This window comes from Anabrus simplex, chromosome 1, assembly GCF_040414725.1.
Source record: "Anabrus simplex isolate iqAnaSimp1 chromosome 1, ASM4041472v1, whole genome shotgun sequence".
NCBI classification, from domain to species: Eukaryota; Metazoa; Arthropoda; class Insecta; order Orthoptera; family Tettigoniidae; genus Anabrus; species Anabrus simplex.
In genome coordinates, this window is record NC_090265.1 from 1,246,315,214 (window position 1) to 1,246,342,636 (window position 27,423).

General features: G+C 38.0%; 1 protein-coding gene across 1 annotated transcript in view; it reads left to right on the forward strand.

The window, feature by feature from the left end:
• Positions 1 to 27,423, forward strand: part of LOC136877961 (hemicentin-1-like) — a 153,463-nt gene that overhangs the window by 30,494 nt on the left and 95,546 nt on the right. The window contains exons 5-7 of the mRNA XM_068225723.1: positions 6,169 to 6,353; positions 20,342 to 20,414; positions 21,484 to 21,609. Coding sequence (XP_068081824.1) covers positions 6,169 to 6,353; positions 20,342 to 20,414; positions 21,484 to 21,609 — 384 coding nt within the window. The remainder of the gene's footprint in view (positions 1 to 6,168; positions 6,354 to 20,341; positions 20,415 to 21,483; positions 21,610 to 27,423) is intronic.

A 27,423-nucleotide genomic window follows, 5' to 3' on the forward strand; every position in this document is an offset into this window, starting at 1 on the left:
TTATTACAATGACATCAGTAGGCATGGCACGATTAAAAGCATTGCTTTCATATGAAATACTCGATCAAATGAAAAACCACACATTTTCTCACTTTTAACAAACAGTACTACGCTGCTGATCTAACAGTCCAAAGTTCCAGAGCTGGAATGACCAAGCCGTAGACAGCCGTGATCCGAGAACACTCCTAGTCTTTTTTCTTGAGGAGGGGTCGAATAGTAGTGAATCGCAGAGCAAAAACTATGTCCTTTTACTAATCTATTTCATAGGAGTACCTGATGAGTCGAAAAATCTCAATTCACTACACTGGCGGCGGAAAAATTCATCTGACTTGGAGGCAAAGTTTTCCTCCAAGCCAGAGGAGAAACCCCCTCTTCACTGCTAATTTGGAATAAAATGAATTTAATAAAAGTTAAGAGGAAGAAGCTTTTCTTAAGAAACGGCTCTTTTTAAGAGTTAAATTTCGTGTTATTTCGTGAATTGTGGTGCTATAATTTGGAATTGTCCGACTTGTTGGCTGAATGGCCCAGCGTATTGGCCTTCGGTTCAGAGGATCCCGGGTTCGATTCCCGGCCGGGTCGGGGATTTTAACCTTCATTGGTTAATTCCAATGGCCCGGGGACTGGGTGTTTGTGTTGTCCCCAACATCCATGCAAATCACACACCACACATAACACTATCCTCCACTACAATAAGACGCAGTTACCTACACATGGCAGATGCCGCCCACCCTCATTGGAGGGTCTGCCTTACAAGGGCTGTACTCGGCTAGAAATAGCCATACAAAATTATTATTATTTGGAATAGGCCTAAGTTGTAATTCTAGACCAGGTCATACCACCACCACCACCACCGCTGCCACCGCCGCCGCCACCACCACCACCACCACCACCACCACCACCAAGCGAGCTTCTGCCTTAAGTGCGCACACTGCTCAATCAAAACAGTGCATCAGAGTAGGAATCGAATAGCTTGAATACTACGATGAACCAGTGTGTTACGTACCAGCAATATCAGAAAACGTATGAACCAGAGGAATGCCATGTTAAAGAAGGAAGCTTTTTAACTCCCAGCTATTTCCCGCCAATATTCAGTCAGGTATGCTGCGTAATCTCATTTATCGGAGTTGAATGCAGCATTAGAGACAAAGAACATCTCAACAAACAATGCTCAATGTAATGTTATTGTTGATCAATGTTATGCGCTTTCGATATTGTAGGCCTTCACATTCAGTTTTCTTCCGACTCTGAAATACCAGTCATATCGTAGTCGGTAGGTAAAACTGATTAAAAGATAAATGATTGGAATTTGTATTCTCTGTAACTTTTGTTATGTACCGTAGTACTTTTCGATAGGACCAATAACATAGGTATTTGAAACTTAAATTTTAGGCACCTTCTCCTAAACTACAATTTCAACCAGGGTGAATAAAATTGTTTATAGCTTAGACTGTTGTTTCTTATTCGCTGACTCTATATACCAACTTTCATTAAATTCAGTTAACCCATTTTCTCGTGGCTCGGCGTTGATATGGACTTAGCAACAAAAATACAAATTCATGAATATGTGTTATCATAGCCGGTATAGTAAAACTGTATAAGACATAATGCTATATAACTTTAGTTATGTAGTATTTATCGATAGGACCACAAATAATATAAATATTTGATAATTAAATTTTAGGCCTTCCCCTAAACTACCATTTCACTCAGCGTGAATAAAATTATTTATAGCCTAGATTGTAGAGGCTCATCCCCTGGCTCTACATTCCGATTTTAATTAAATTCTCTTCAGCCGTTTTCTCGTGATGCGTGTACATACATACCTTCAGATAGACAGACAGACACACAGACAGAAAGTACGGAAAAGTAAAAAGTGCATTTCCTTGTTACTGTGGACTTGACTGATACAGAAATACCATTCTTTGCAAATTCTGAGCAATGTGCAGGCAAAACTCTTTTCTTTCTATCCCTACCATACAAACTTGAAAATGCAAATAAATCAGATGTATTACCAGAACTCCCAACCTTTGTGCAAAACTCTATGCAATTAACTCCAGTAACAGAACTGGAAGTTCTTAAAATCATACAGTCTTTGAAGAATAAAACTTCCATAGGTGTAGATGAAATTCCCACAAAACTTACTAAAAAATGTGCTCCTTATCTGGTACAGCCTTTAACTTATCTCATCAATGAATCATTTTCTAGTGGTCAGTTTCCTAATTTCCTCAAAATAGCTAAAGTTATCCCAGTTTTTAAAAGTGGAAACTTACACGATTTACATTTTAATCAAATATAACTTATTAAATAATGCACAACACGGGTTCAGAGCTGGCAGAAATACTTTGTCTGCTTTATCACATTTTACACAGTTGGTCGTAAATGCTCTTAATAATGATGAAACTGTGATAGGACTTGACCTTTCAAAGGCATCTGATACTGTTGATCATGAAATATTATTGCACAAATTATATCAGACTGGAGTTAGAGGAATTGTTAACGACTGGTTTAGATCATACCTGGATAAACGATTCCAGTTTGTTGAAATTACACATTGTAACAGTAAAGGGCATAATGAGACATATCACTCTCAGGCAAAAAACATAGACTTAGGTATTCCGGAGGGTAGTATTTTGGGGCCTGTTCTTTCCTTGACCTACTGTATGTGAATGATCTTCCTCACAATAATCAAGTAGAAACTGTAGTTCTGTATGCTGATGATATAAACCACTCCACGGCAGTTAACGCCCTAAAGGGCCTTGGCCCCAGCGACTGCTGCTCAGCCTGAAGGCCTGCAGATTACGAGGGGTCGTGTGGTAAGCACGACGTATCATCTCGGCCGTTATTCTGGGCTTTCGAGACCGGGGCCGCAATCTCACCATCAGATAGCTCCTCAATTCTAATCATGTAGGCTGAGTGGACCTCAAACCAGCCCTCAGGTCGAGAGAAAAATCCCTCCGGGCGAGAGGCAGGCACGCTACCCCTACACCACGTGGCCGGCTGATGATACAAACATAATCATTAATAATCCTGACCCTATTGTGCCATATCATATATGCCCCAAGTAGTAAAGTAGGTAATATGGTGTAATATTGTGCATTTAATACACGAAGGGAGTTCTGGTGCAATATGGAAGTTGCGTAATGCAAGATCTTGGCAGCGCTTGGCATCAGAAATAACTTGCTATCTTCCATAGTAACAGCGAGAAGCTCGGATATTTTATATGATTCAATTGCGGAATTTACAAGAGTGTTTGAGAGCGGCCAATTCAAAAGAGACCAATCACAGCCCTGGAAGCGAAATTGTGGAATGAAGGGATATACAGAACAAACGAAGTCGGAACTACCAACTTCGAGATTTACAGTGCTGCACTATTCTTGATTTAATTAGGCAATACTCCACGTTTTTGATATGAAATACAAGTAAGTCATATATTAAAAACTACCTGTAGACAGTTACAGTACTTAATTCTGAACTAATAAAGTAATAAATATATTTCTATTGAGTCAGCGTTTTACCGAGCAAGCGGCTGAGCCATGGCGTCATCACATCAGTGAAATCCCCGATGGTATTACTAATACCAGAAGTTTGGTGAATGCAGTAGCTTCAGGAGATGGGACGATCATTCTGCTTTAACGTTGCAAACCGCGCAGGTCGGTGTTTCTTATATTAAGCCAGTGGTATATGGTAGTAACATTAATAGTGACGATTTTTATCAACCAAGTAGACATACTTATTGTGAAAGCTGAAATGTTATTTTATGAGAATATGCATTACCTAAATGCAAGTGATATATTGTAATTGTAATTGTAATTACAAAAGTGTATTGTACAGTTAACAAAGCAATTACCTTTGCTATATATAAGATCACGTATGATGTTGCAGTATGCCAGAGTGCGGTTTTGGCACGGGATTTTCAATAACTAAGACGATATTTATTATCGATATCTCCAAACCCGTGTATGTAATTTGCATCCGTGTAATGAAAATACTGTGATTGGTACGCGTCCGGTATCGCGAAGTACGTGTGCGAATCGTTGTTTATCGTTTCGGTACAACTTAATAGTGTGTGCAGAGCACCACATCTCAAAGATGATGGAAGAAGAAAAGACCAGCAGTGAATTTTGTAAAGTCAGTCAATCAATCAATCAATCAATCAATCAATCAATCAATCAATCAATCAATCAATCAATCAATCAATCAATCAATCAATCCTGATTTGCATTAAGGGCAGTCATCCAGGTGGAAGATTCCCTATCTCTCTTGAAGAAAGTTGCAAGAGGAAAGATTGGAAGGAAATCAGAAACTGTATTGTACTTTTGCGGATCTGGAAAGGCATACAATAGAGTCCCAAGAGATCTGGTCTACTGGTGCCTAAAGGAACTCAGTGTACCAGGCAAACTGGTAAGATAAGTAGTAGATATGTAGCTGGGAGTAACTACCAAAGTGTGCACTCCAGTTGGGGAAACTGAAACCTTTGATACAAAATGTGCATACCACAGGTGGGTTACATCAGGGATCTGCATTAAGCACATTCTTTTTTATCTTATTGTTTGGTTGTATTGAGTGAGATTATCTGAGAGGTAAATAGGTAGAAAGTGCTCTTCACAGATTATACAGTAATTCTGGTAGACACTGTGAAAGAATTACAGGAGCAAGTGTGGAAATGGTAAGAGATACTAGAAAGTACCGAGCTCGATAGCTGCAGTCGCGTAAGTGCGGCTAGTATCCAGTAATCGGGAGATAGTGTGTTCGAGCCCCAATGTCGGCAGCCCTGAAGATGGTTTTCCGTGGTTTCCCATTTTCACACCAGGCAAAAGCTGGGGCTGTACCTTAATTAAGGCCACGGCTACTTCCTTCCACTTCCTAGGCCTTTCCTATCCCATCGTTGCCATAAGACCTATCTGTGTCGGTTCAACGTAAAACAAATAGCAAAACAAAAAACAAAAAAACTAGAAAGTGAGTGGAGGGCTGAGTGTAAATTAAAAACAAAAAATAAATAAATTTAAGTGATGGTGCATAGTAAACTGGGTCAGAAAATAATATTCTCCAGAAGAGGAAAACTGTTAAATCAAATTGAAACCTTTAAATATATTGGATGACACATAGATGAGGAAGGAGGGTTGTAAAGGATGTAAGAGAATAGATTAAAGGTGGATGGATGAAATGAAGAGAGGTGTTGGGGATTGTATGCAATAGGAAAATGACTTGTACATTAAAAGTAAAAATTTACAAAACAGTAATACGACCAATACTGATGTATGGACAAAAAGTTTGCCCATGGCAAAAAAGGTGAATACAAGATGATGGAGAGAACTGAAATGAGAATGTTGTGGTGGTTGATGGGAGTGTCACTTAGAGATTACAAAATGAAAAAATTCAGTAAAAAGCTGAAGTGGTTGTCATCACCGAGGAGTTAAAGAAAGTAAACTGAGGTGGTATGGACATGTTATGAGAAAGGATGAAATAGAGCCTATAAAGAGAGCATTCAGTATACTGGTCAAAGAAAAGAGGTCAACAGAAAGACAAATGTTGCAATAGAAGGACAAGATTGGAAAGGACCTAAAGGAGAAAGTACTTTGGGAGGAAGTCATAAGGGACAGGGAGAAATGGAGGAGACTTACTATTGTAAGTGACCCTTTAAATGGGATAAGATGGTGAAGAAAATGATGTAGAGGAGGACGTAACTCATCAAAATGTTCTTGGTAATAGGAAGAGTAAATGACATGGTTCATTCTCAATAGTCTGGTACTGTAACATAATGGTACTGATGATACCTGTTTCATGGGGAAGTACAACTAGATAACCATTCCTTTCATAAAGTAAGTTAATAGGTGACAATTTACAAACAGGTGACAGGAATGAGTTCAATATTGGTGGTCATATTTGATCACATTAGGCCTGCTTGTAAATATTCCATCAGATTTATCAAAGATAATCTTGGTAAGGATTTGAACAAACTTACAAGTGAAGGTAAATATAAAATTCTTTAAGTATACAACGTCCTTACGTTTTGAAATTCAGGAAAAATACTAACATTTTCTGGTCATGTGTTCTTATTGCAAATTATATTTACAAGCTGTTGTTGTTTGTATTATCGTTATTTAAATTTATATAATTATCATCATTATAAGCATCTTTATAATTAATAATTTGTAACTTTAATCACAGGTACTGAAACTGCATTACTGGTGAAGGTCACTTCACAATCCCAGCTATACCATCTGACAACAGTAAAGCTAAAAGACCGTGTTAAGGGAGTAATCCAAAAGTTAGATCTTTATCCAGTTAAGGGTGTTCCAGGTCTGTATAGAACACCAATGTTCATACCACCTAATAAGCAATTCTACCTGGAGGTAAGTTTATTATTAAAATTATAAAAATGTCCTTTGTGTCTGGCTCCTTGGCTGAATGATCAGCACACTGGCCTTTGGTTCAGAATATCCTAGGTTCAGTTCCCTACTGGGCTGGAATTTTAGCTGTGGTTTATTACTCTGCTTCACTTCATATTAATACACAACCCTTTATTTACACACCACACCAATAACCATGACAGAAACATATAATAGCGAATAATATCCCTTCACGAATGTTGGGCATCATGTGGTACTGGTCCTCAATAACTGGAAAAAGGCTAGAAAAGGAGAGGAAAATGTAACAGTCCTTTGAAAGAGGAATGTTATTTTATAAGACTTCATTTTAAAGGAGAAATACAAAAGAGTATTGTATATCAATGTTTTTTTTTTTTTTTTTTTTTTTTTTACAATTGGGTTAGCATCGCACTGACACAGATAGGTCTTGTGGCGACAATGAAATAGGAAAGGCCAAAGCGTGGGAAGGAAGCAGCCGTGGCCTTAATTAAGGTACAGCCCCAGCCAGCATTTTCCTGTTGTGAAAATGGGAAACCACGGAAAACCATCTTCAGGGCTGCCGACAGTGGGGCTCGAACCCGCTATCTCCCGGATGCAAGCTCACAGCTGCGTGCCCCTAACCGCACGAACAACTCGCCCGGTATCAATGTACTTACCTCTCCTCATATTTATATAGGTATTCAGCAACATACATTAAATGGAATAACAGGTTCTTAATGTGATGTGATCTGTGACCACCGAAGAGGCGTCGTGCAGGTCTTTCTAGTTGTGGGTGACCTGCATGTATGAGTGTGTGGTGGTGGTGGTGGTGATGATGATGACGATGATGATGATAATGAGGTACGGAGAGAGTGAAACCCTTGTTGGCACATAGTCTACTCCTGTTGAATAACACCAAGGGGTCTGCTCAAGGCTTAACATCCTCAACCCTCTCTCCATGTGAACACTGTGAAGAGGTTGGAATTGAATCCTGGACTTTGGCACTCAGTCTAGTGATTAGAAATTGTATACCACCACCTCTCCTACTCTGCTGGCCAACATTCTGATGGTGAAATTTTTTTCACCAACGGGACTCAAACCAGCTAACCACGGTGTGAGACCATAAATAGTTGATGCCTTAATGATCATGGCCACCAGGCAAGCAGCTTGTTAGTGAAAGGAGTCCACTTATAGCAAATAAGGTTGCCAATTATAAGGAATTATATAACTTTCTAACAGTCTTTCAGTGGTAAATTACTTCATTAGAAGTTGTCTTGGTAGATCATTGGTAGAGTGTCCAACTCATGGTCTCACGTTCACAGCTGGCATATTGGCATATTAAAGCTCTCTGGTTGTGCGTTCAGTGTCATCCAATAAAATTAAATTAATTCAGCCATAGGAACCATCCAATAGAATACCACTTTCATTACTAATAAGCAGTACAATTAGAATGTCTCTGTTGGTAGGTAGGCTGCCTTCAGAAGATCTGAGACCATACCATTATTATTACTAATTATTACTAATTACTAATTATTTATTACTAAGCTTTACTACCAAATACAAGAAAGTGGCACTATGTATATGTATTTACATAAAATCTGTTTAAAAATTACCCATAACGTACTGATGATCCATGTGGTGAAGTCACGCAGTGGATGTTTCTACTCCAATAACTTCTGGACAATGTGGCAGGTGGCTAATATGACTGCTTTTTGTAGTTATTTGTATCTGAAGGGGTTCAGATCGAGAATTTTAAGACTGATCTTTAGAATAAGATTAGTACAAGCCCTGACTATTGGCAGTGTGATAACCAGGCTTCAGATACTTATGCAATTGCATATTTGGACCAGTTTTACCTTAACCGTACATATTTTGGGATTTTCCCCCTTTTAGGGCATATTCCAAAAGTATTTATCATCTTGAGTGTATACATCAGCTTCTGCAGGATACTATTGGAAAATTTGACATGTATTTGAGATAAATGAAATGTTAAGCTGTGCTGGTTATACTCAGGTAGACTGTTTGACAGGTCAGTAGTATGTTTAAATTTAGCAACACTAGATCTACATCCGGCCATGACTTTGTCTACCTGCAATGCAATTAAGTGGGTACTGATTCTTTGAATTTCCCTTACAGCAGGGTTGTCTTTTCCTCATTTTGTAAATAGTTACCTTTCATGCATAATTAGTTCTTGTCAATCTTACTTTGGTTGAGGTGGAACAGGTTGTGGTTCATAGCACATTCTTGCTACTTAATTTATAATGCCTGAGGAGAAGGGAACTGTTAGTGAAGTATTTAAAGTGTATGTATGTGAGTTTCAAGACTTTTAAATTGACAGAAGTGTGTTGTTTTGCAAATACTGTAGCACAGTTATAACCGCAACTAAAAAGTATAAAATTCAACAATATCTTCAAACAATGAAGAACAGTAAATTGAAAGAGGTAAAATTGAAACAAAAACAACCAGCCTCTTGCAACCACTGCTTTAGTTAAACCTGGACCATCATAAAGTAAATTCAGTGAAGATCTGTGTAAAACTTTTGTCATGACCCACATCCCATTGGCTAAGCTAAACAATAAGAACTTTGTTCAGTTTCTGCAGGATTATACGAAACAACCAGTTCCAGATGAATCAACAATTAGGAAGAATTAGGTTCCTGAGCTTTATAAAGTAATGTTAGGTAAACTACGGGAAAAAGGTGATAGAAAATATACTTGATTCTCACAAGGGCCATGGATCAAAGATATGTACAGTAGCTAACTTCATGTTTGGAATTTTAGGAGAGGAAGAAGTGAGATACAAATCATATCTACTAAATATGGCTGTGTTACCTACATTGCTACAGTTGCTACATTTATCAATTATGTGCACTTTCTTATTTGTGGCCATCAGGCATTCGTTATGATCATGTTGTCGTGGCCTGCACTGATGCTGCATCTTACATGTGTAAAGCCATGGGAGGTTTTGGGATATTATATCCCATATTGATACACATCACATGTTTAGCACATGGACTTCATCAAGTCACTGAAGCAGTCCGGGCTTCCTTTCCTGAAGTAAACAAGTTCCTGTTCCTGAAGGCTCCAGGTCAAAATAAATTTGGATGCAGTTGATGGCATGCTGATCCCGCCTTAACCAGTTCATACAAGAAGGGGAATGTGGCTTGAAGCTGCTGTTTAATATGCCGATTATTTTGAGTTAGTAAGAAAGGTAGTTGAAGACCTCGATTCTGAAGAAGCTGCTTCTATTAAAGAAGCTCAAGAAGTCTTTAGCAAATATGGCGTTCATGAGCAACTTACAATTATTTGTTACAGTTTTCACTGCATACCTTCAGCCATCAAGAAATTGCAAGAATAAGGACTGCCTCTTTACATTAGTATTGCTATTGTTGACGAAGTCAAACAATCCCTAATGAATATAACTATTCAAGGTTTCTCGGAAAAATTGCAGAGTGTAGTGCTAAAAAACTTGGGTCTCCTCAAACTTAAAAGCATTTCTGGCGTTATTTAAGGCAAAGGCAAATTTGACAGTGGATGATAATAGAAGTCATGATTTTGTCAAGTTGGAGTATGCTCCAATTGTGGCATGGGATGTGGAGAGTCATTTTGGAGTACAAAGTCATTTTAAGTGAAAATACGAGCAAGTTTGTATTTCAAAACCTGTTACATCATGCAGTGATTAAGGGTAATCAAGATATTTGAATTTCATTAACAAACTGGAGCATTTTATTTTGGCATTGTTTAAACTGCAACATTCCTTTCTTATTACATAAACTGCTAATTGATATCAGATATATGTTTGTTTGTAATGCATTTTCAAAATTTTAAGTGCATATTTTGACACATTTTAGTGCATATTTGCATGCATACTTTGGATCTCTAACTGCATAATTATCCAAAGCCTGGTGATAACATCTTAGCTCTCCACATTATGTTAATTTCCACCAACAAGGTGGTAAAAGTTAAAAATAAGTTTTTAAAATGTCATGATAAAATTTAATTTTTTACAGTATAAAAATCATACTTTTATTTTTATATAAGAGCACAGTACTGTAAATACGCAATGTGAGGAAAGAAGTACTGCAGTAAAATTCACTTTTTCCACATGCATGAATGATTTAGCATCCAGGGAAATAAGCGCCATGAATAATTTATCTGCACAGAAAATCTTTTTTGTTGCATGAAATTATTTTAGTATTTATGCAACTTTTTAGCCAGAAAAACCTAAAAACCAGTAATATGAATAAAGTGCTGCTTAAACTGGAATCACATGCACTGTTAATAACAATCTAACGGTCATGCATTTCTCCATTTCTTACTGGTACTATCTGGATTATTTCTCAAAATTCCTCTGTTGTGTACCCATAGTGCTGTCTACAAAATCTGATATCTTTGGGAAATCAGCAAATAGAAGGGAAATTATATTAATGACTGCAGAGGTATTATCTTTGGGAAATCAGCAAATAGGAGGGAAATTGTATGAATGTTGGCAGAGGTTTTTCAAAATGGCACTCCATGTCAAATGAAATCCAACCAGTGAGTAACAGGGTGTTGTACATGGTTGCAACAATATATTGAGGCATACTATTGCTTTATTTTTATTTGTGTGTTAGGAATAGTTTTGTGCTACTCAAGTAAAATAAAGTAAAGTAATGTAAAGTCATGTCCTTGTCCTGACGTGGTACAGCTCTTTTCAGGCACATTCCCAACCATAATGACTTGCATGTATTATTTTAGCCACAAACCAGCACTCCTGTCATTATTAAATCTCTGGCAGTACCAAGAATTGAACCCAGACCACTGAAGATGGTAGCTAACAGTGCTAACCATCATGTGGACAAAGCTTGTGTCCTCATGCCAAGGAGGTGCAACTCCTTTCAAGCACGCCCACAGTGGAGGTGAGCTGCATGTACCATTTTAACCACATATTAGCCCTTCACTCATTTTTAAATCTCTGGTAATCCTGGGAATCGAACCCAGGTCTCCAAGGATGACAGGTAATAGTGCTAACAATTACACTATGTAAACGGACTCGGGCAAAATGAATATTGCTGCTAAAGTACCACCTGTAGTACGAAGAAATGGTAAACAATGTTTTAGCCTTAAGAAAAACATTAAAAATAAATTATAACTCTTCAGATCATGAGAAAAGTTTTATTTTTAGGCAAATTAGGCATTAGTATTAAAAATAATCAGTAATCCCTATTTTAGGTCACTTTAGGCTCTATAACATGCTTCCAGTAGCCCTTATTTGATATGAAGACAGGTTGTGCAAACTAAAGTAGTATCTCTGAGTAGACACTAACAGAAGATGTAAGGAGAGGCAGTGGAGAGGAAATGTGTGGGTTGTTGTTGTTGTTGTTGTTGTTGTTGTTTGAGTAAATAGTCCATAGACTGGTGTGATGCAGCTCGCCATACCACCCTCTCCTGTACTAATTGTTAAGAAAATATCGTGGTTAGCAGAGGGATAAGAAGTGTGAGGGTTGAATGGGTGGACAAGGAATTAATTAGAGCAGAACAGAACATACAACAAATTTTGAAATTTTATTTCTTTCCTTTTTTCTAAGTTTAAAATTGGAGAACTAGAAAATCAGAATGAATAACAACAATATTAATGAGCTCATCAGCTCTAACTATATAGTGGACTTAGAAGTCGAATTTCAGGTACAAAACTTGAGAGAATTACAAATGTTAATTTACACAGAAAAGAGTTGAATTGCCCTTGCCAGGTACAAAATTTTATAAGAGCAAGAAATGCTCCAGGAAAATACACTTCATAGGAGTCTGTGTGCCGGCTCCGTGGTGTAGGGGTAGCGTGCTTGCCTCTGACTCGGAGGCCCTGGGTTCGCTTCCCGGCCATGTCAAGGATGGTTCGAGGTCCACCCAGCCTACGTGATTAGAATTGAGGAGCTATCTGATGGTGAGATAGTGGCCCCGGTCTGGAAAGCCAAGAATAACGACCAAGAGGATTCATCGTGCAGACCACATGACACCTCGTAATCTGCAGGCCTTCGGGCTGAGCAGCAGTCGCTTGGTAGGCCAAGACCCTGGGCTGTAGTACCATGGGGTTTGGTTTCGTTTTTTAAGAGTATATGCTCCAACTATATCATAGTCCAGCCTCACAGAGGCCTAAATTTTCTTATGGCACACTTTAACTTCCACCTGACAACCTATCGGTTGTCCTCAATTGAAGTATTTACACACCGTTGCCCTGATGTGAGCTTATCTATTACTCATCAGTTATATGTTTTACTGTTTCCAAAGGGAACTAACACCAGAAAACTCTACACACACCAATAAGTGTACAGGGGCATAATTGCCCATACTAAGTGGCCTTGGTGTGAAATGAGATGGTTCAATATGACTGGCCAGGAGATTTCCTTATAGAAATAGTTAAAACCCTAATTGGGTTTATGGCCCAACAATACAGAGGCTAATCCTATTCTACACCAGGGTGACTAAATGAGAAACATTAATGCCAAAAGGTTTTAAGAAATTTAGAGGTTTAAAAAAAATTAGTCACCCCATGCCAAAAAAAATGAAATGGTGTATGACTTTTAGTGCCACAAGTGTCCGAGGACATGTTCGCTCACCAGGTGCAGGTCTTTCGATTTGACTTCCGTAGGCGACCTGCGCATCTGGGTCGGGAATCGAACGCAGGACCCCTGTGACCAAAGGCCAGCATGCTAACCATTTAGCCATGGAGACCCCATGCCAAGCTAAATGGGAACTGACAGAGGATAATCACTTTTTGTTCCCTTACATTACATATTTTCCAGTAGGGAACAGAACAGAGTCCTCAGACTTGTCAAAAATTAATTCTACATTTAAACTACCAAATTTAAAAATTTATATTACATAAAAGACTTTGAAACCTTCCCCTCACTCTATCCACAAGAGCTATTACATACAGTATCTATGAAAATTCTGCCATTACCTTGAGTCACTGGGCCTTCCTCATGCAGTCTGTGCTCCTGCCTGCTGGTTCATGTCAATTCACTCTCCTCACACTAGAACAATTCAGATAATATGGCCCTACATCACTCAGCTTTTATAGTACTTTTAAGGGGAAGCTTCCAGAACTCTTTACGGATAGGCTGGGTTCCCATAGGCTACACACCCCGAATTTTAATTGATTAGAGAAAATATTTACAAGTTTCTGATAGATTGATTTTGATTCGAGAAGGAACCAACTGAAGTGTTGACTACTTTGATACATAAACAAAACAATCCTCTAAATCTAAGGTTTGCCAACTGCAAAAATAAACATTCCTTTATGAAATAATTAGAGTTCATCCTTAGAGCAAGCAATTAAACCGAGACATCTAACAGTTCAAGACCAAAGCATCTTGTAGTACAGCAGTTCAAGTTCGTTTACATAGATGGTCTTACAGAAGATGCACAGTTTAACTGGTCTGGGAAGGTGTACCCCCGGTACTCTAATCTTTTCATTTCTATGTAACTGCTGCATCCTACATCTGCTTTAATCTGCTTATCATATTCATACCTTGGTCTACCCCTACCATTCTTACTGTCTAAACTTCCCTCAAAAATCAACTGAACACTTCTTGGGTGTCTTAGCAAGTGCCCTATCATTCTCTGTCTTCTTCTCATCAAATTTAGCTAAATTGACCTCCTCTCACCACTTCTATTCAGTATCTCTTCATTCGTGATTCGATCTATCCGTCTCACCCTCAGCATTCTTCTGCAACACCACATTCCAGAAGGTTCCATTCTCTTTCTGCGCTAGTTACCATCCATGTTTCACTTCTATACAATGCCACGCTACAGACGAAAGTCTTCAAAAACATCCTTCTAATTCCTGTATCAATGTTCGATGTGAGCAAATTTTTTTCTTAAGAAAGGCCTTCCTTGCTTGTGCTAGGCTGCATTTTATGTCCTTCTATCATCGTTAGTTATTTTACTATCCAAGTAACAATATTCATCTACTTCCTTTAAGACTTCATTTCCTAATCTAATATTTCCTGCATCACCTGACTCCATTCGACTGCACTCCATTACTTTTATTTTGGACTTATTTTTTTCATCTTGTACTCCTCCCACAAGACTCTGTCCATACCATTCAGCAATTTTTCTAAATCTTTTGCAGACTCAAATAAAATAACAATATCATCGGCAAATCTCTGTGTTTTGTTTTCTTCTCCTTGGATTTTGATTTCTTTATGAAATTCCTCTTTGATTTCCTTTACTGCCTGTTCTATATAAACATTGAAAAGGAGGGTGGATAAACTGCAGCCTTGCTTCACTCCTTTCTTGATTGTTGCTTCATTTTCACTGCAGACTGGTTTTTATACAGATTAGGATAATTTTTCGTTCTTGGTTTCTGATCCCGATCACCTTCAGTATCTCAAATAGTTTGGTCCAATGAACATTATTGAATGCCTTTTCTAGATCTATGAATGCCATGTACGTGGGCTTGTCCTTAATTCGATCCTCTAAAATTAGGCATAAAGTAAGGATTCCTTCGCGTGTTCTGTCATTTCTTCTGAAGCCAAATTGTTATTCTCCCAACTCAGTTTCCACTTGTCTTACCATTCTTCTGTAAATAATACGTGTTAAAATTTCCCACTTATCAACACCAGCTTTCTTGGGAATAGGTATAACAACATTCTGCTAAAAATCAGATGGCACTTCCCCTGCATCATACATCTTGCACACTAAATGGAATTACCTCGCCATGCTGGTTCTCCTATGGCAGTCAGTAATTCAGAAGGAATGTCATCAATTCCAGGTGCCTTGTACTTTTTTAGGTCTCTCAAAGCACTGTCGAATTCTGACCTCAAAATTGGGTTTCCCATTTCATCAGCATCAACAGCCTCTTCTTGTTCCGGAACCATATCATCTACTTTTTTACCTAGACACAACTGTTCCTGCCATCTTTCTGACTTGTTTTCTTTCGCTAGAAATAGTTTTCCATCTGAGTTCTTAAAATTCATACACCTAGTTTTCCTTTCTCTAAAGGTTTCCTTGATTTTCCTGTATGCAGCATCTATTTTTCCTATGATCATACAACCTTCAACATCCTTGCACTTCTCCTTCAGCCATTCTTCCTTAGCTGTCCTGCACTTTCTATCTACTTCATTCTTTAATTTCCTGTATTCTTTTCTGCCCTTCTCACTTTTTGCATTCTTGTGTATTTTCATCATTCATCAATCAGATCTAGGAACTCCTGAGTTATCCATTGAATCTTAGATGTACTTTCCTTTCTTCCTAACATTTTTTCAGAAGCCCTACTGACCTCATTCTTCACGCCTGTCCATTTTTCCTCTATTGTGTTTTCTTCAGCCTTTTCATTTAGTGCTTGTGGAACATGTTCATTGAAACAATCCCTCACTCTCTCTTCTTTCAACTTGTCTACATCTCATCTCCTTGCATCCCTTCCTTTTTTCAATTTATTCAACTTCAGATGGCATTTCATTATCACCAAGTTGTGGTCAGGGTCCACATCTGCTTCTGGGAAAGATTTGCAACCCAACACTTGGTTTCTGAATCTCTGCCTAATCATAATGAAGTCTATTTGATACCTTCCAGTGTCTCCAGGTCTAGTCCACATATACAGCCATCATTTGTGGTGTTTGAACCAAGTATTAGCAAGGACTAAATTATGATCAGTGTAGATTTCAACCAGCTGACTTCCTCTTTCATTCCTTTGTCCCAATCAGAATTCTCCTATTGTATTACCTTCTCTTCCTTGGTCTACCACTGCATTCTAGTCTCCCATCACAATTAGATTCTTGTCACCTTTTACATATTGTATGTATTTAATCTTCATACATTCTTTTGATTTTTTCATCATCTGCTGAACTAGTAGGCATATAGACCTGCCCTATTGTGGTGGGCACTGGATTGGTGTCTATCTTGACAACAATAATCCTTTCACTATGCTGGTTGTAGTAGCTTACCCGCTGCCCTATTTTCTTATTCATTATTAAACCAACGCCTGCACTTCCCCATTTGATTTTATGTTGATAATTTTGTAGTCGTCTGACCAAAAATCCTGCTTTTCCTGCCAAAGTACTTCACTTATACCCACTACATATAACTTTAGTTTATCCATCTCCCTTTTCAAATTCTCTAACCTACCATAATGATTCAAACTTCTAACATTCCAACCTCCGACTCGCAGAATGTCAGCATCTATCTTCCTGTTGATTTCCCCCTCTCATGTAATCCCACCTGGAGATCCGAATGGAGGACTATTTTACCTCCAGAATATTTTATCCGGAAGGAAGCCATCATCAGCACATCATTCATACAGAGAGAGCTGCATGTCCTCAGGAGTTAGTTATGGCTGTAGTTTCCCGTCGCTTTCAGCTATGTAGCAGCTAAGCACATTTGAGTATTATTACAAAGCCATATCGATCAATCATCTTGACTGCTACCCTTGCAACTTCTGAAAGGCTGCTACCCCACTTTCGATGAACCATTCATTAGTCTGGTCTCTCGACAGATACCCATCCTTTATGGTTGCACCTGCAGCTCAGCTATCTGCTTCATTGGAGCACACAACCCTTCTCACAGTGGCAAGGTCACATGATTCACAGGGGAGGGGTATTCATTGATTAAATATTGCTTTAAAGTTTCTGCATTGTGTCATCATTCAGCCACAAAACTGAGGAGCTTGGCAGTCTGAACATAAAGAATTGTAGGTTGTTCTTCTTCTTAGCCTTTGTCTGTCCACTGCTGAATGTAGGCCTCTTCCATTATTTCCCAGTCTCTGTAATCCTGATCCATCTGGTACCACTGTCTTTCCTGCAACCTTCTTTACATCATCAAGCTCCTCCTTACTTCCCATAGTCTACAGTGAGCAATCTTAGGAGTTGGATCTTGTCTCACTATATATCCCACACATAGCCATTTTTCTTCAAGACATCTGTTACTTGCATTCTTTCCTCCACTCAAATTTTGTCCCTAAATCTGATACCCAGCATATGTCTTTCCATAGCACATTGTGTGCAGTGTAGCTCTGGGGTAAATACCAGTAACTGCTTACAATATTATTCAGGATTTGCACATTCATAGTATTCAGAATGCTTTACTAAGTTACATTCTTTAGCATAGGCTTGAAAGAAATCTACCGTATATTTGTACAACTATATAGAAGGATTAACTCCGTACATATCCGGCTCCATGGATGAGTGATCCATGTCTTGGTCTTCAGACCTTGGGGTTCCAGGTTCGATTCCTGGCTGGGTTAGAGATTTGAATCATAAACGATTAATTCCTTTCAGTTGGGATTTAGCTATCCCAAATATTCCTGTAACTGATACACCGCACTAAACACTATCCTCTACAACACCAAAACACAGTTTCCCATACATCGCAGACAATACCCACCCTTGTGGGTGGGTTTGCCTTACAAGGGCTGTACCTAGGTAGGTCCCCTAAATGGGACCACCTCAGATGGTCTGCACAATGATAGTTGAAGCCATATGATGATGATGACGATGATTATTATTATTATTATTATTATTATTATTATTATTATTATTATTATTATTACTATTATTATTATTATTATTATTATTATTATTATTATTATTATTATTATTATTATTATTATTATTATTATTACACTGACTGACAGAGCAAATGCAACACCAAGAAGGAGTGGTCAGAACTTTATGCCAATTGCAGGGTAGACTGACGTTACTGAGGTATGCTCATGATGTGAAATGCGCCGCTGTGCTGCGCACGTAGCGAACGATAAATGGGACACGGCGTTGGCGAATGGCCCACTTCGTACCGTGATTTCTCAGCCGACAGTCATTGTAGAACGTGTTGTCGTGTGCCACAGGACACGTGTATAGCTAAGAATGCCAGGCCGCCGTCAACGGAGGCATTTCCAGCAGACAGACGACTTTACAAGGGGTATGGTGATCGGGCTGAGAAGGGCAGGTTGGTCGCTTCGTCAAATCGCAGCCGATACCCATAGGGATGTGTCCACGGTGCAGCGCCTGTGGCGAAGATGGTTGGCGCAGGGACATGTGGCACGTGCGAGGGGTCCAGGCGCAGCCCGAGTGACGTCAGCACGCGAGGATCGGCGCATCCGCCGCCAAGCGGTGGCAGCCCCGCACGCCACGTCAACCGCCATTCTTCAGCATGTACAAGACACCCTGGCTGTTCCAATATCGACCAGAACAATTTCCCGTTGATTGGTTGAAGGAGGCCTGCACTCCCGGCGTCCGCTCAGAAGACTACCATTGACTCCACAGCATAGACGTGCACGCCTGGCATGGTGCCGGGCTAGAGCGACTTGGATGAGGGAATGGCGGAACGTCGTGTTCTCCGATGAGTCACGCTTCTGTTCTGTCAGTGATAGTCACCGCAGACGAGTGTGGCGTCGGCGTGGAGAAAGGTCAAATCCGGCAGTAACTGTGGAGCGCCCTACCGCTAGACAACGCGGCATCATGGTTTGGGGCGCTATTGCGTATGATTCCACGTCACCTCTAGTGCATATTCAAGGCACGTTAAATGCCCACCGCTACGTGCAGCATGTGCTGCGGCCGGTGGCACTCCCGTACCTTCAGGGGCTGCCCAATGCTCTGTTTCAGCAGGATAATGCCCGCCCACACACTGCTCGCATCTCCCAACAGGCTCTACGAGGTGTACAGATGCTTCCGTGGCCAGCGTACTCTCCGGATCTCTCACCAATCGAACACGTGTGGGATCTCATTGGACGCCGTTTGCAAACTCTGCCCCAGCCTCGTACGGACGACCAACTGTGGCAAATGGTTGACAGAGAATGGAGAACCATCCCTCAGGACACCATCCGCACTCTTATTGACTCTGTACCTCGACGTGTTTCTGCGTGCATCGCCGCTCGCGGCTGTCCTACATCCTACTGAGTCAATGCCGTGCGCATTGTGTAACCTGCATATCGGTTTGAAATAAACATCAATTATTCGTCCATGCCGTCTCTGTTTTTTCCCCAACTTTCATCCCTTTCGAACCACTCCTTCTTGGTGTTGCATTTGCTCTGTCAGTCAGTGTATATGACCAAGCAAGTTGGCCATACAGTTAGAGTTGTGCCAGTGTGATCGTGTATTCAGGAGATAGTGGGTTTGAATACCTCGTTGGCAATCCTGAAGATGATTTTCTGTCGTTTCCCATCACACCAGGCAAATGCTGAGGCTGTACCTTAATTAAGGCCATGGCCATATCTCCTGAATCCTAGCCGTTGCTGAAAACCTTCAATATTAAATACAGCATTAAATATTTTGAGAGATGTCCACCTTAACAATACCAAAGACAATGTAATTATTTAAATAAAATTAAAATCAATTGATTTAAAATGTCTCTTATGAAGAATAAAATTGATTTCATGAAATAGAAGTGTAGGCATACATTGAATACAGGTGCAAGGACAGGTTTCATTGTATAGGTTCAAGACAGTTCTGTAGATCTAGTTAAATTCAGATCTTCACTGCCAAGGAATGCAAGGCTATTTCACTCACTGATCTGGGACATAAGGAATAAAGTTTCTGACTGATATGTTCAAGTAATAAGCAAAGATTTTATTATGCCCTGTAATTTCTAGATGCCTTCAGGTTGAATACTCACTGTAAAAATCAGTACTGGAGTAATGTCTATCAATGGTGGGTTTCTGTGAATAATATAAATAAAATGACCTGCATAAGCAGAAACACTTCAGACAGAAGAAGGAGAAGGAGGAGAAGGAGGAGGGAAAAAAATAAAAACACAATGTTTCTATTGCTCCTTCAAATTGCCTTAGGAGATACCAAAGTTCTAAATTTTCTGGCACCATAGTTAGTAACATTATTGACTATAGTTTTCTAAAAGTTGGAGCTTCTAGATCAGATTAGGACAATTTTCAAGCTCTTCAATTTGGGTCCACTGTAATCACAAAGTTTGTTATAAAAATATATGTGAAAGATATTTCTTCAGTTTTTTAATATATAAAGTATATTTCTAGAAAGAAGAACTATAATAAAATCTTTATAATCATTACAGGTGCTTGGTGTGGACAATAAGGGTTTTACTCTAGAAAGGATCTCGCAAACAGAAATCAGTCCCAAAAATGCAGGTAAGAACTGATCATCCATTTAGCCTTGAATGTTATAAATTAATGTTTGAGATAATATGTTAACAGATGTTATGAAAATTAGTAAGTGAAGTATGCTTATAAACCCAGATGGTGGTGGTGGTGATTATTGTTTTAAGAGGAAGTACAACTGGGCAACAGTCCTCTCCTAACACCATTCAGAACAAAAACTGGAAGAGTTTGTACCCTTTGAAGAATAAGAGTATCTGCATTATAAAGTCCGACTTCGTGGCTGATTGGTCATTGTAGTGAACTTTGGGTCAGAGGGCCCTGGGTTCAATTCTTGGCTGGCCCACAATTTTAATCTTAACTGATCAATTCCCTTGGCTTGGAGCTGGGTGCTTGTGCTGTTTCCAATTAGTGCAATAATGCCTGCAACTCAACAAAATTAAATATATAATGTCAGATCCGAAAGAAAACAGAACAATGCAAATTAATGACAAAGACCTGCATCAAGTGATGAAATGTGAATATTATGTCTTAAAATGACCAACATATTGGAGACATGAAAACATGGAGTAATATAACCTGTATGAAGTGGTGAGCAATGACAGGCGTCACTGTGAATACTGGATGAATGACAATCTCGAATTGAAGATCTATCACTTCATTGTCCATACTGTTGCACTCTACAGTATAGGAAATTGGCAACTAAGAAAGAGGCATAATATTGACTAAGTATCATGGAGGCAAGGATGTTCAGGTGGTCAATCAGTATTATGAAGCTGGATCGTGTTTCCAATATTTCTAACATGCAGTGTGTTACGAAGTTTGTTCTTGTCCTTTTGTGTTTTGATATTTGTCATTATCTTCCCTTTCCATGACTCTCTCTCTCTTCTCACAGTGATCTGACATTTAGCCTTGTAAATGCTGCTCCTATCTTCATTTCTTTAATTTAATTGGTCTCATATTTGGTTCTTTTCCATTGTTTACATTCTCTACCATGCACATCAAAATCTACTATAGGAATATTGTATTTAAAGAAATTTTGTCTTTATTATTATTATTTTCTTTTTTGTGCTTATCAATCTATGAAATTTTTAAATTGTAGGTGCACCTCCTGATGTTAATACTTTGCCAAAGGTGACTCTTATTCAAGGAGTGAAACAATCCATTTGGTGCCATGTTGAAAGTAAGACTAACTACACTGTGAGTTGGAGCAAAGCTTTCAGGGATGGTAAGTTATGAATTGCTTTACTTAAAAGCAGTGGTGGCTCATGGATATCAGCCTTAGTTTGATAATTCCACAAATATCTCAAGTTCTTCAAACCATGTTATCAAGATACACACTTCGAACACTATACGGTGCAATGCACATGCAATAATTTTGATCATGATGATGATGATGATGATGATATTATTATTATTATTATTATTATTATTATTATTATTATTATTATTATTATTATTATTATTATTATTTGCCTGTTCTTGTCCACGATCAAATTATGTTTACGAATAGTTTCAATGTAGTGATAACTTAAACAAGACACGACATTGACTTTACCAAGCATTTCAAAGTCCATGGTACTATTGATATCACCCCTGTAGTGATCAATTTATCTCCTTTCCTAGAACAGGAGAATAGGAGGCAAGGAAAGCAGTAAAAGGTTTCTGAGATATCACTTCCTCATATCCGCGGGTTCTTGTTATATACGTCAGGAGAATTAATTTGTCTTTGGAAAGCCATATTTTCATTTTTCTTGGTCTCCGTTTTTTTCAACGAGAAGTCTGGTGTCGGCCTACCACACTCCTTCAGTTTGACTTTCTTCTCAATAGAAAGAGAAGAAACCGTTAGTTCTTTAATATGTTCGACGGTAATCAGACTGTACGAAGTGCAAACATAACACTACGCCTACATATAAATCACAACCTTTATCCTAATTTCACTTTGTCACAGTCACTTCACGAAATCATTCATCAACACAAAGCTAAACATCGCGCTCTCCAGTGAGTATGGCCAACATGAGTCAAGTGTGAGGAGACAGTAGTTACAGTCGTTACTCATTTCGTTAGTTAATAGTCCTCAAAATTACAAGACTATTTTAAATATATACCGGCACATTTAACTCAGGTAAGTGTCTCAGTAAAATAGTTCCTAGTTTTAGGAGAGAAATGGCACAAACTGACCCCTGTTAAATAGAAATCAAATCTCCAATGTTTTGGGTAGGTTGGCTGCAACGATAGGCCGCAGCAGAAACGCCGGGATCTCTGTTAGAACAGCAGATGTCTACTGTGCCTCTGATTGGCTCCCTCAAGGCCAGTCAAGCGAGACTCGAAGTGTTTGGTCCGCTTTGAGAGAACGCCCTCCTGCGCAGGGCCAGCAGCGCATCGGGCCGCAGTACATTACAACTCGCGCTTATGATAATAATCTTATAGTAAAATATTTCCCTTGTTAACATTTAAGATTAAAATTCTTGAATTTAATGGAACCCCGTGGGGGGCACACACCTTAGCGCCTCCCAAATGAGCCACCACTGCTTAAAAGAGAAATTTAACTTTGTATACTCATTTTGTATGGACTTATCATATTATTGCTATGATCTGGAAATTCTCATCATAAAAATGTACAAAATACAGATACAATCAATCAATCAATCAATCAATCAATCAATCAATCAATCAATCAATCAATCAATCAATCAATCAATCAATCAATCAATCAATCAATCAATCAATCGATCGATCGATCGATCAATCAATCAATCAATCAATCAATCAATCACCACTGATCTGCATTTAGAGCAGCCACCCAGGTGGCAGATTCCCTGTCACTTGTCTTCTTAGTCTTTAATTTCAATGAAGATAGAAATGTATCAAGCATCTCCCTTGGTAACTTATTCCAGTTCCTAACTCCTCTTCCTTAAAATGAATATTTGCCTGAATTTGTACTTTTAGAAATTCCAACCTCATCTTCATATTGTAATCTTTCCTAATTTTAAAAACAAACTAGGATAGACAAAAGAGTGGTTGAATGGACGGCTATATTTCTAGAAAATATCTAGAAATTTCTAGAACTCAGAGATTTAGAGTAAGCAAAGCTTTATCTGATCCCATAGTGATTAAGAAGGGGGTCCTGCAGGGCAGTATTACTGGACCTTTATGTTTTCATAAATATATAAATGATTTCAGTAAAGAACTGGAATCACAGTTACGGCTATTTGCAGGGTAGTAAATGAGTTGCAGGACTGGGAGCGACTGCAGGGGGATTTAAACAATGTTGTGAGACGGATAGCAGACAATGGTATGAATGTAAATGGAATGAAAAGTCAAGTTGTAAGTTTCACCCAGAAGAAAAGTCCTCTCAGTTTTAATTATTGTGTTGATATGTTGATAGTACCTCATGGGGAATGCTGTAAGTACCTAGGTGTTAATATGAGGAATGATCTTCATTGGCGAAATCATATTAATGAGGTTGTTAAGAAAGGTTACAGTTCTCTTCACATGGTTATGAGAGTACTTAGGGGTTGTAGTAAAGATGTAAAGGAAGTCTCTGGTAAGACCACAGTTAGAGTATGGCTCCAGTTTATGGGACCCTCACCCAGACTACTTGATATGAGAACTGGAAAAAAAATTCAAAAGAAAGCAGCACGGTTTGTTCTGAGTGATTTCCAATAAATGAGTAGTGTTATGAGAATGTTGTAAACTTTGGGTTGGGAAGACTTGGGAGTAAGGAGAAGAGATGCTCAACTATGTGGTATGTTATTTACTTCAAACTATTATTTGAAATCACCTTTTCAATACATCATATTTTTTGTTCCACATTAAAACTTTACATTATTATTGATTTTATTAATGGGACATGTTTCACTCATATTTTTGGCATCATCAGCCATGTTTCTTAACTCAATGAATCAAAATATCCAGGATCCTGGTTATTTTTATCCTTATAAAAATCTTTAAATTAAAGTAATTTTGGAAGATGTTTAACAAATATGCTTTTTGTATAACTATGTGATTAATGTAGACATCTGACCAGTTTTTTGATGGCTGGTGGATTATGCAATACAATGATAATATGCACACTTATTCTGCTAAAAAGTAGGCATTGGTTAAAACTAAATAGTTGAAAGACTTTGGCAGGTTTAATTGCTCAGTCTCTACTGTCCACTGGTGTGTTATTTCATTGTTGATTGAACACGTACTCTTGTAGTTACAATCTTTGTGCTCCCATTGGAATATTGTCTAACAAGGGTGTCACAATGAATAATGTCTAACAATTTTGTTAAAAAACGTACATTTATACTTAAATAAACATTAAAATAAAACCAATTGTTATGTTTATATATTGAAAGACATTGACTATATTAATTCTGCAGTCTTTGGTATTCAATTTCAGCAACATAAGCAACTTAATAAACTCAAAAATATTTTACTAATATGCTTGCTAAGTTAAATTCAGAAGGTGACGCCAGATTCAACAATATTGCTAATAGGAGCACAAAAATTAGTGAAGAAAATTATTACAAATGCGTGAGCAGTAACAATTACATTGTAAATTTGGTCAAGAATTAATATTCAATCAACTTTGAAATAATATGCCCTCTGAACCACAGTCATCATTGTTCAAATGAGTGTATACACCATTTGAACCAGCATCGTCCCCACCTATAAATGTATCGCCACTGTCTTCCACATCACTCGATACATTCATCATGCTGTCAGGGCACTCATCATCACTAGCCTTATATTCACTGTCATCAACACTTACATCTTTCTCTCCATCAGAATCCATAAGTAATTCAGAAATATCCAATTCACTAATTCTCTTCTTGGTAAGTCACCATTTCTACCAAAAATATTACCAATATCTTCCATTTCTTTATATTTTTTCACAGTTATACAAACCGAATGATAATTTGCACGTAAACAAGGAAAAAACAATGCCTGGGGTGCTTTCAATTGTAAGAATGATTATGGGCTATTCAGTGGTTATGGAAGAATACTGTGGCGCCATATTGTGGCACATAGTAGCAATACATAGCTGGAATAGACCCTGTAGTTCGCACTTCATGTAGTACCAATTTTACGCGCATAGATGTCACAGCTGATTTTCTACAACGCATCGCCCAAAACTCTGCTGTGCCGCCATATGGCGTCACGCCAACTCTGATTTCAAGACCTGTGTGCTGCCATAAGGCGTTACACCATCTCAAATTTGAAGACCAGCATGACACAGTATGGCGTCACGTTACACCCAACGTGTTAAAGGAAATTCCAAATACCTATTTCCACATCTGTAACAGCTTCAGTTTTTTTAAATATAAGTATCCCCATAAAAAGAACAAACACCTATTTTCAGGTCCGTAATATCTTCAGGTTCTGAAATATAAGTAGCCTCATTTAAGGCATTCAACCCATTATTCACCCTTTTACACCCCTCCTATTGGGATTTAGAGAAAACAAAAAAATACGTGTTTCTTTATTTTTAAAGGAGATTCTAAATACCAATTTTTACATCTGTAAACTTTTAAAATTTTTAAAATGTAGACACACTCATTTTAAAAATTCAACCCCCTTTTCACCCCCCATTATTTGGATTTTCCAAAAATGAATAAATACCTGTTTCTTTATTTTTAAAGTAGATCCCAAATACCATTTTTCAGGTCTGTAATATCTTCAGGTTTGGAAATATAAGTAGCCTCATTTAAGGCATTCAACACATTTTCACCCTTTTCCACCCTTCCTATTGGGATTTTCTGAAAACAAAAAATACATGTTTCTTTATTTTTAAAGGAGATTCTAAATACAAAATTTTACATCTATAAACTTTAAAAGTTTTGAGATATAGATACACTCATTTTATAAATTCACCCCCTTTTCACCCCCCTCCCCATTAATTGGATTTTCCAAAAACAAAAATTATGTGTCCTTTATTTTTAAAGGAGATAACAAACACCTATTTTCAGGTCCGTAATATCTTCAGGTTCTGAAATATAAGTAGCCTCATTAAAGGCATTCAACCCATTATTCGCCCTTTTACACCCCTCCTATTGGGATTTACAGAAAACAAAAAATTATGTGTTCCTTTATTTTTAAAGGAGATTCTAAATACCAATTTTTACATCTGTAAACTTTTAAAGTTTTAAGATGTAGACACATTCATTTTAAAAATTAACCCCCCTTTTACCCCCCATTATGTGGATTTTCCAGAAACGAAAAAATACCTGTTTCTTTATTTTTAAAGTAGATCCCAAACACCAATTTTCAGGTCTGTAATATCTTCACGTTCGGAAATATAAGTAGCCTCATTTAAGGCATTTAACCCATTTTCACCCTTTACCACCCTTCCTATTGGGATTTTCTGAAAACAAAAAATATATGTTTCCTTATTTTTAAAGGAGATTCTAAATACAAATTTTTACATCTATAAACTTTAAAAGTTTTGATATATAGATACACTCATTTTAAAAATTCACCTTTTCACCCCCCATTAATTGGATTTTCCAAAAACAAAACAATACGTTTTTCTTTATTTTTAAAGGAGATCCCAAATACCAATTTTCAGGTCTGTAATATCTTCAGTTTCTGAGATATAAGTATCCTCATTAAAGGCATTCATACCCTTTTTTTTTTACCCCTTTTCACCCCTCCTATTGGGATTTTCCAAAAACAAAAAATACGTGTTTCTTTATTTTTAATGAAGATTCTAAATACCAGTTTTTACCTCTGTAAACTTTAAAAGTTTTGAGATACAGATGCACTCATTTTTAAAATTTTCACCCTCCCATTAATTGGATTTTCCAAAAACAAAAAAAATACGTGTTTCTTTATTTTTAAAAGAGATCGAAGGTACCAATTTTCAGGTCTGTAATATCTTCAGATTCTGAGATATAAGTACCGGTATCAATCAATCAATACTGATCTGCATTTAGGGCAGTCGCCCAGGTGGCAGATTCCCTATCTGTTGCTTTCCTAGCCTTTTCCGAAATGATTTCAAAGAAATTGGAAATTTATTGAACATCTCCCTTGGTAAGTTATTCCAATCCCT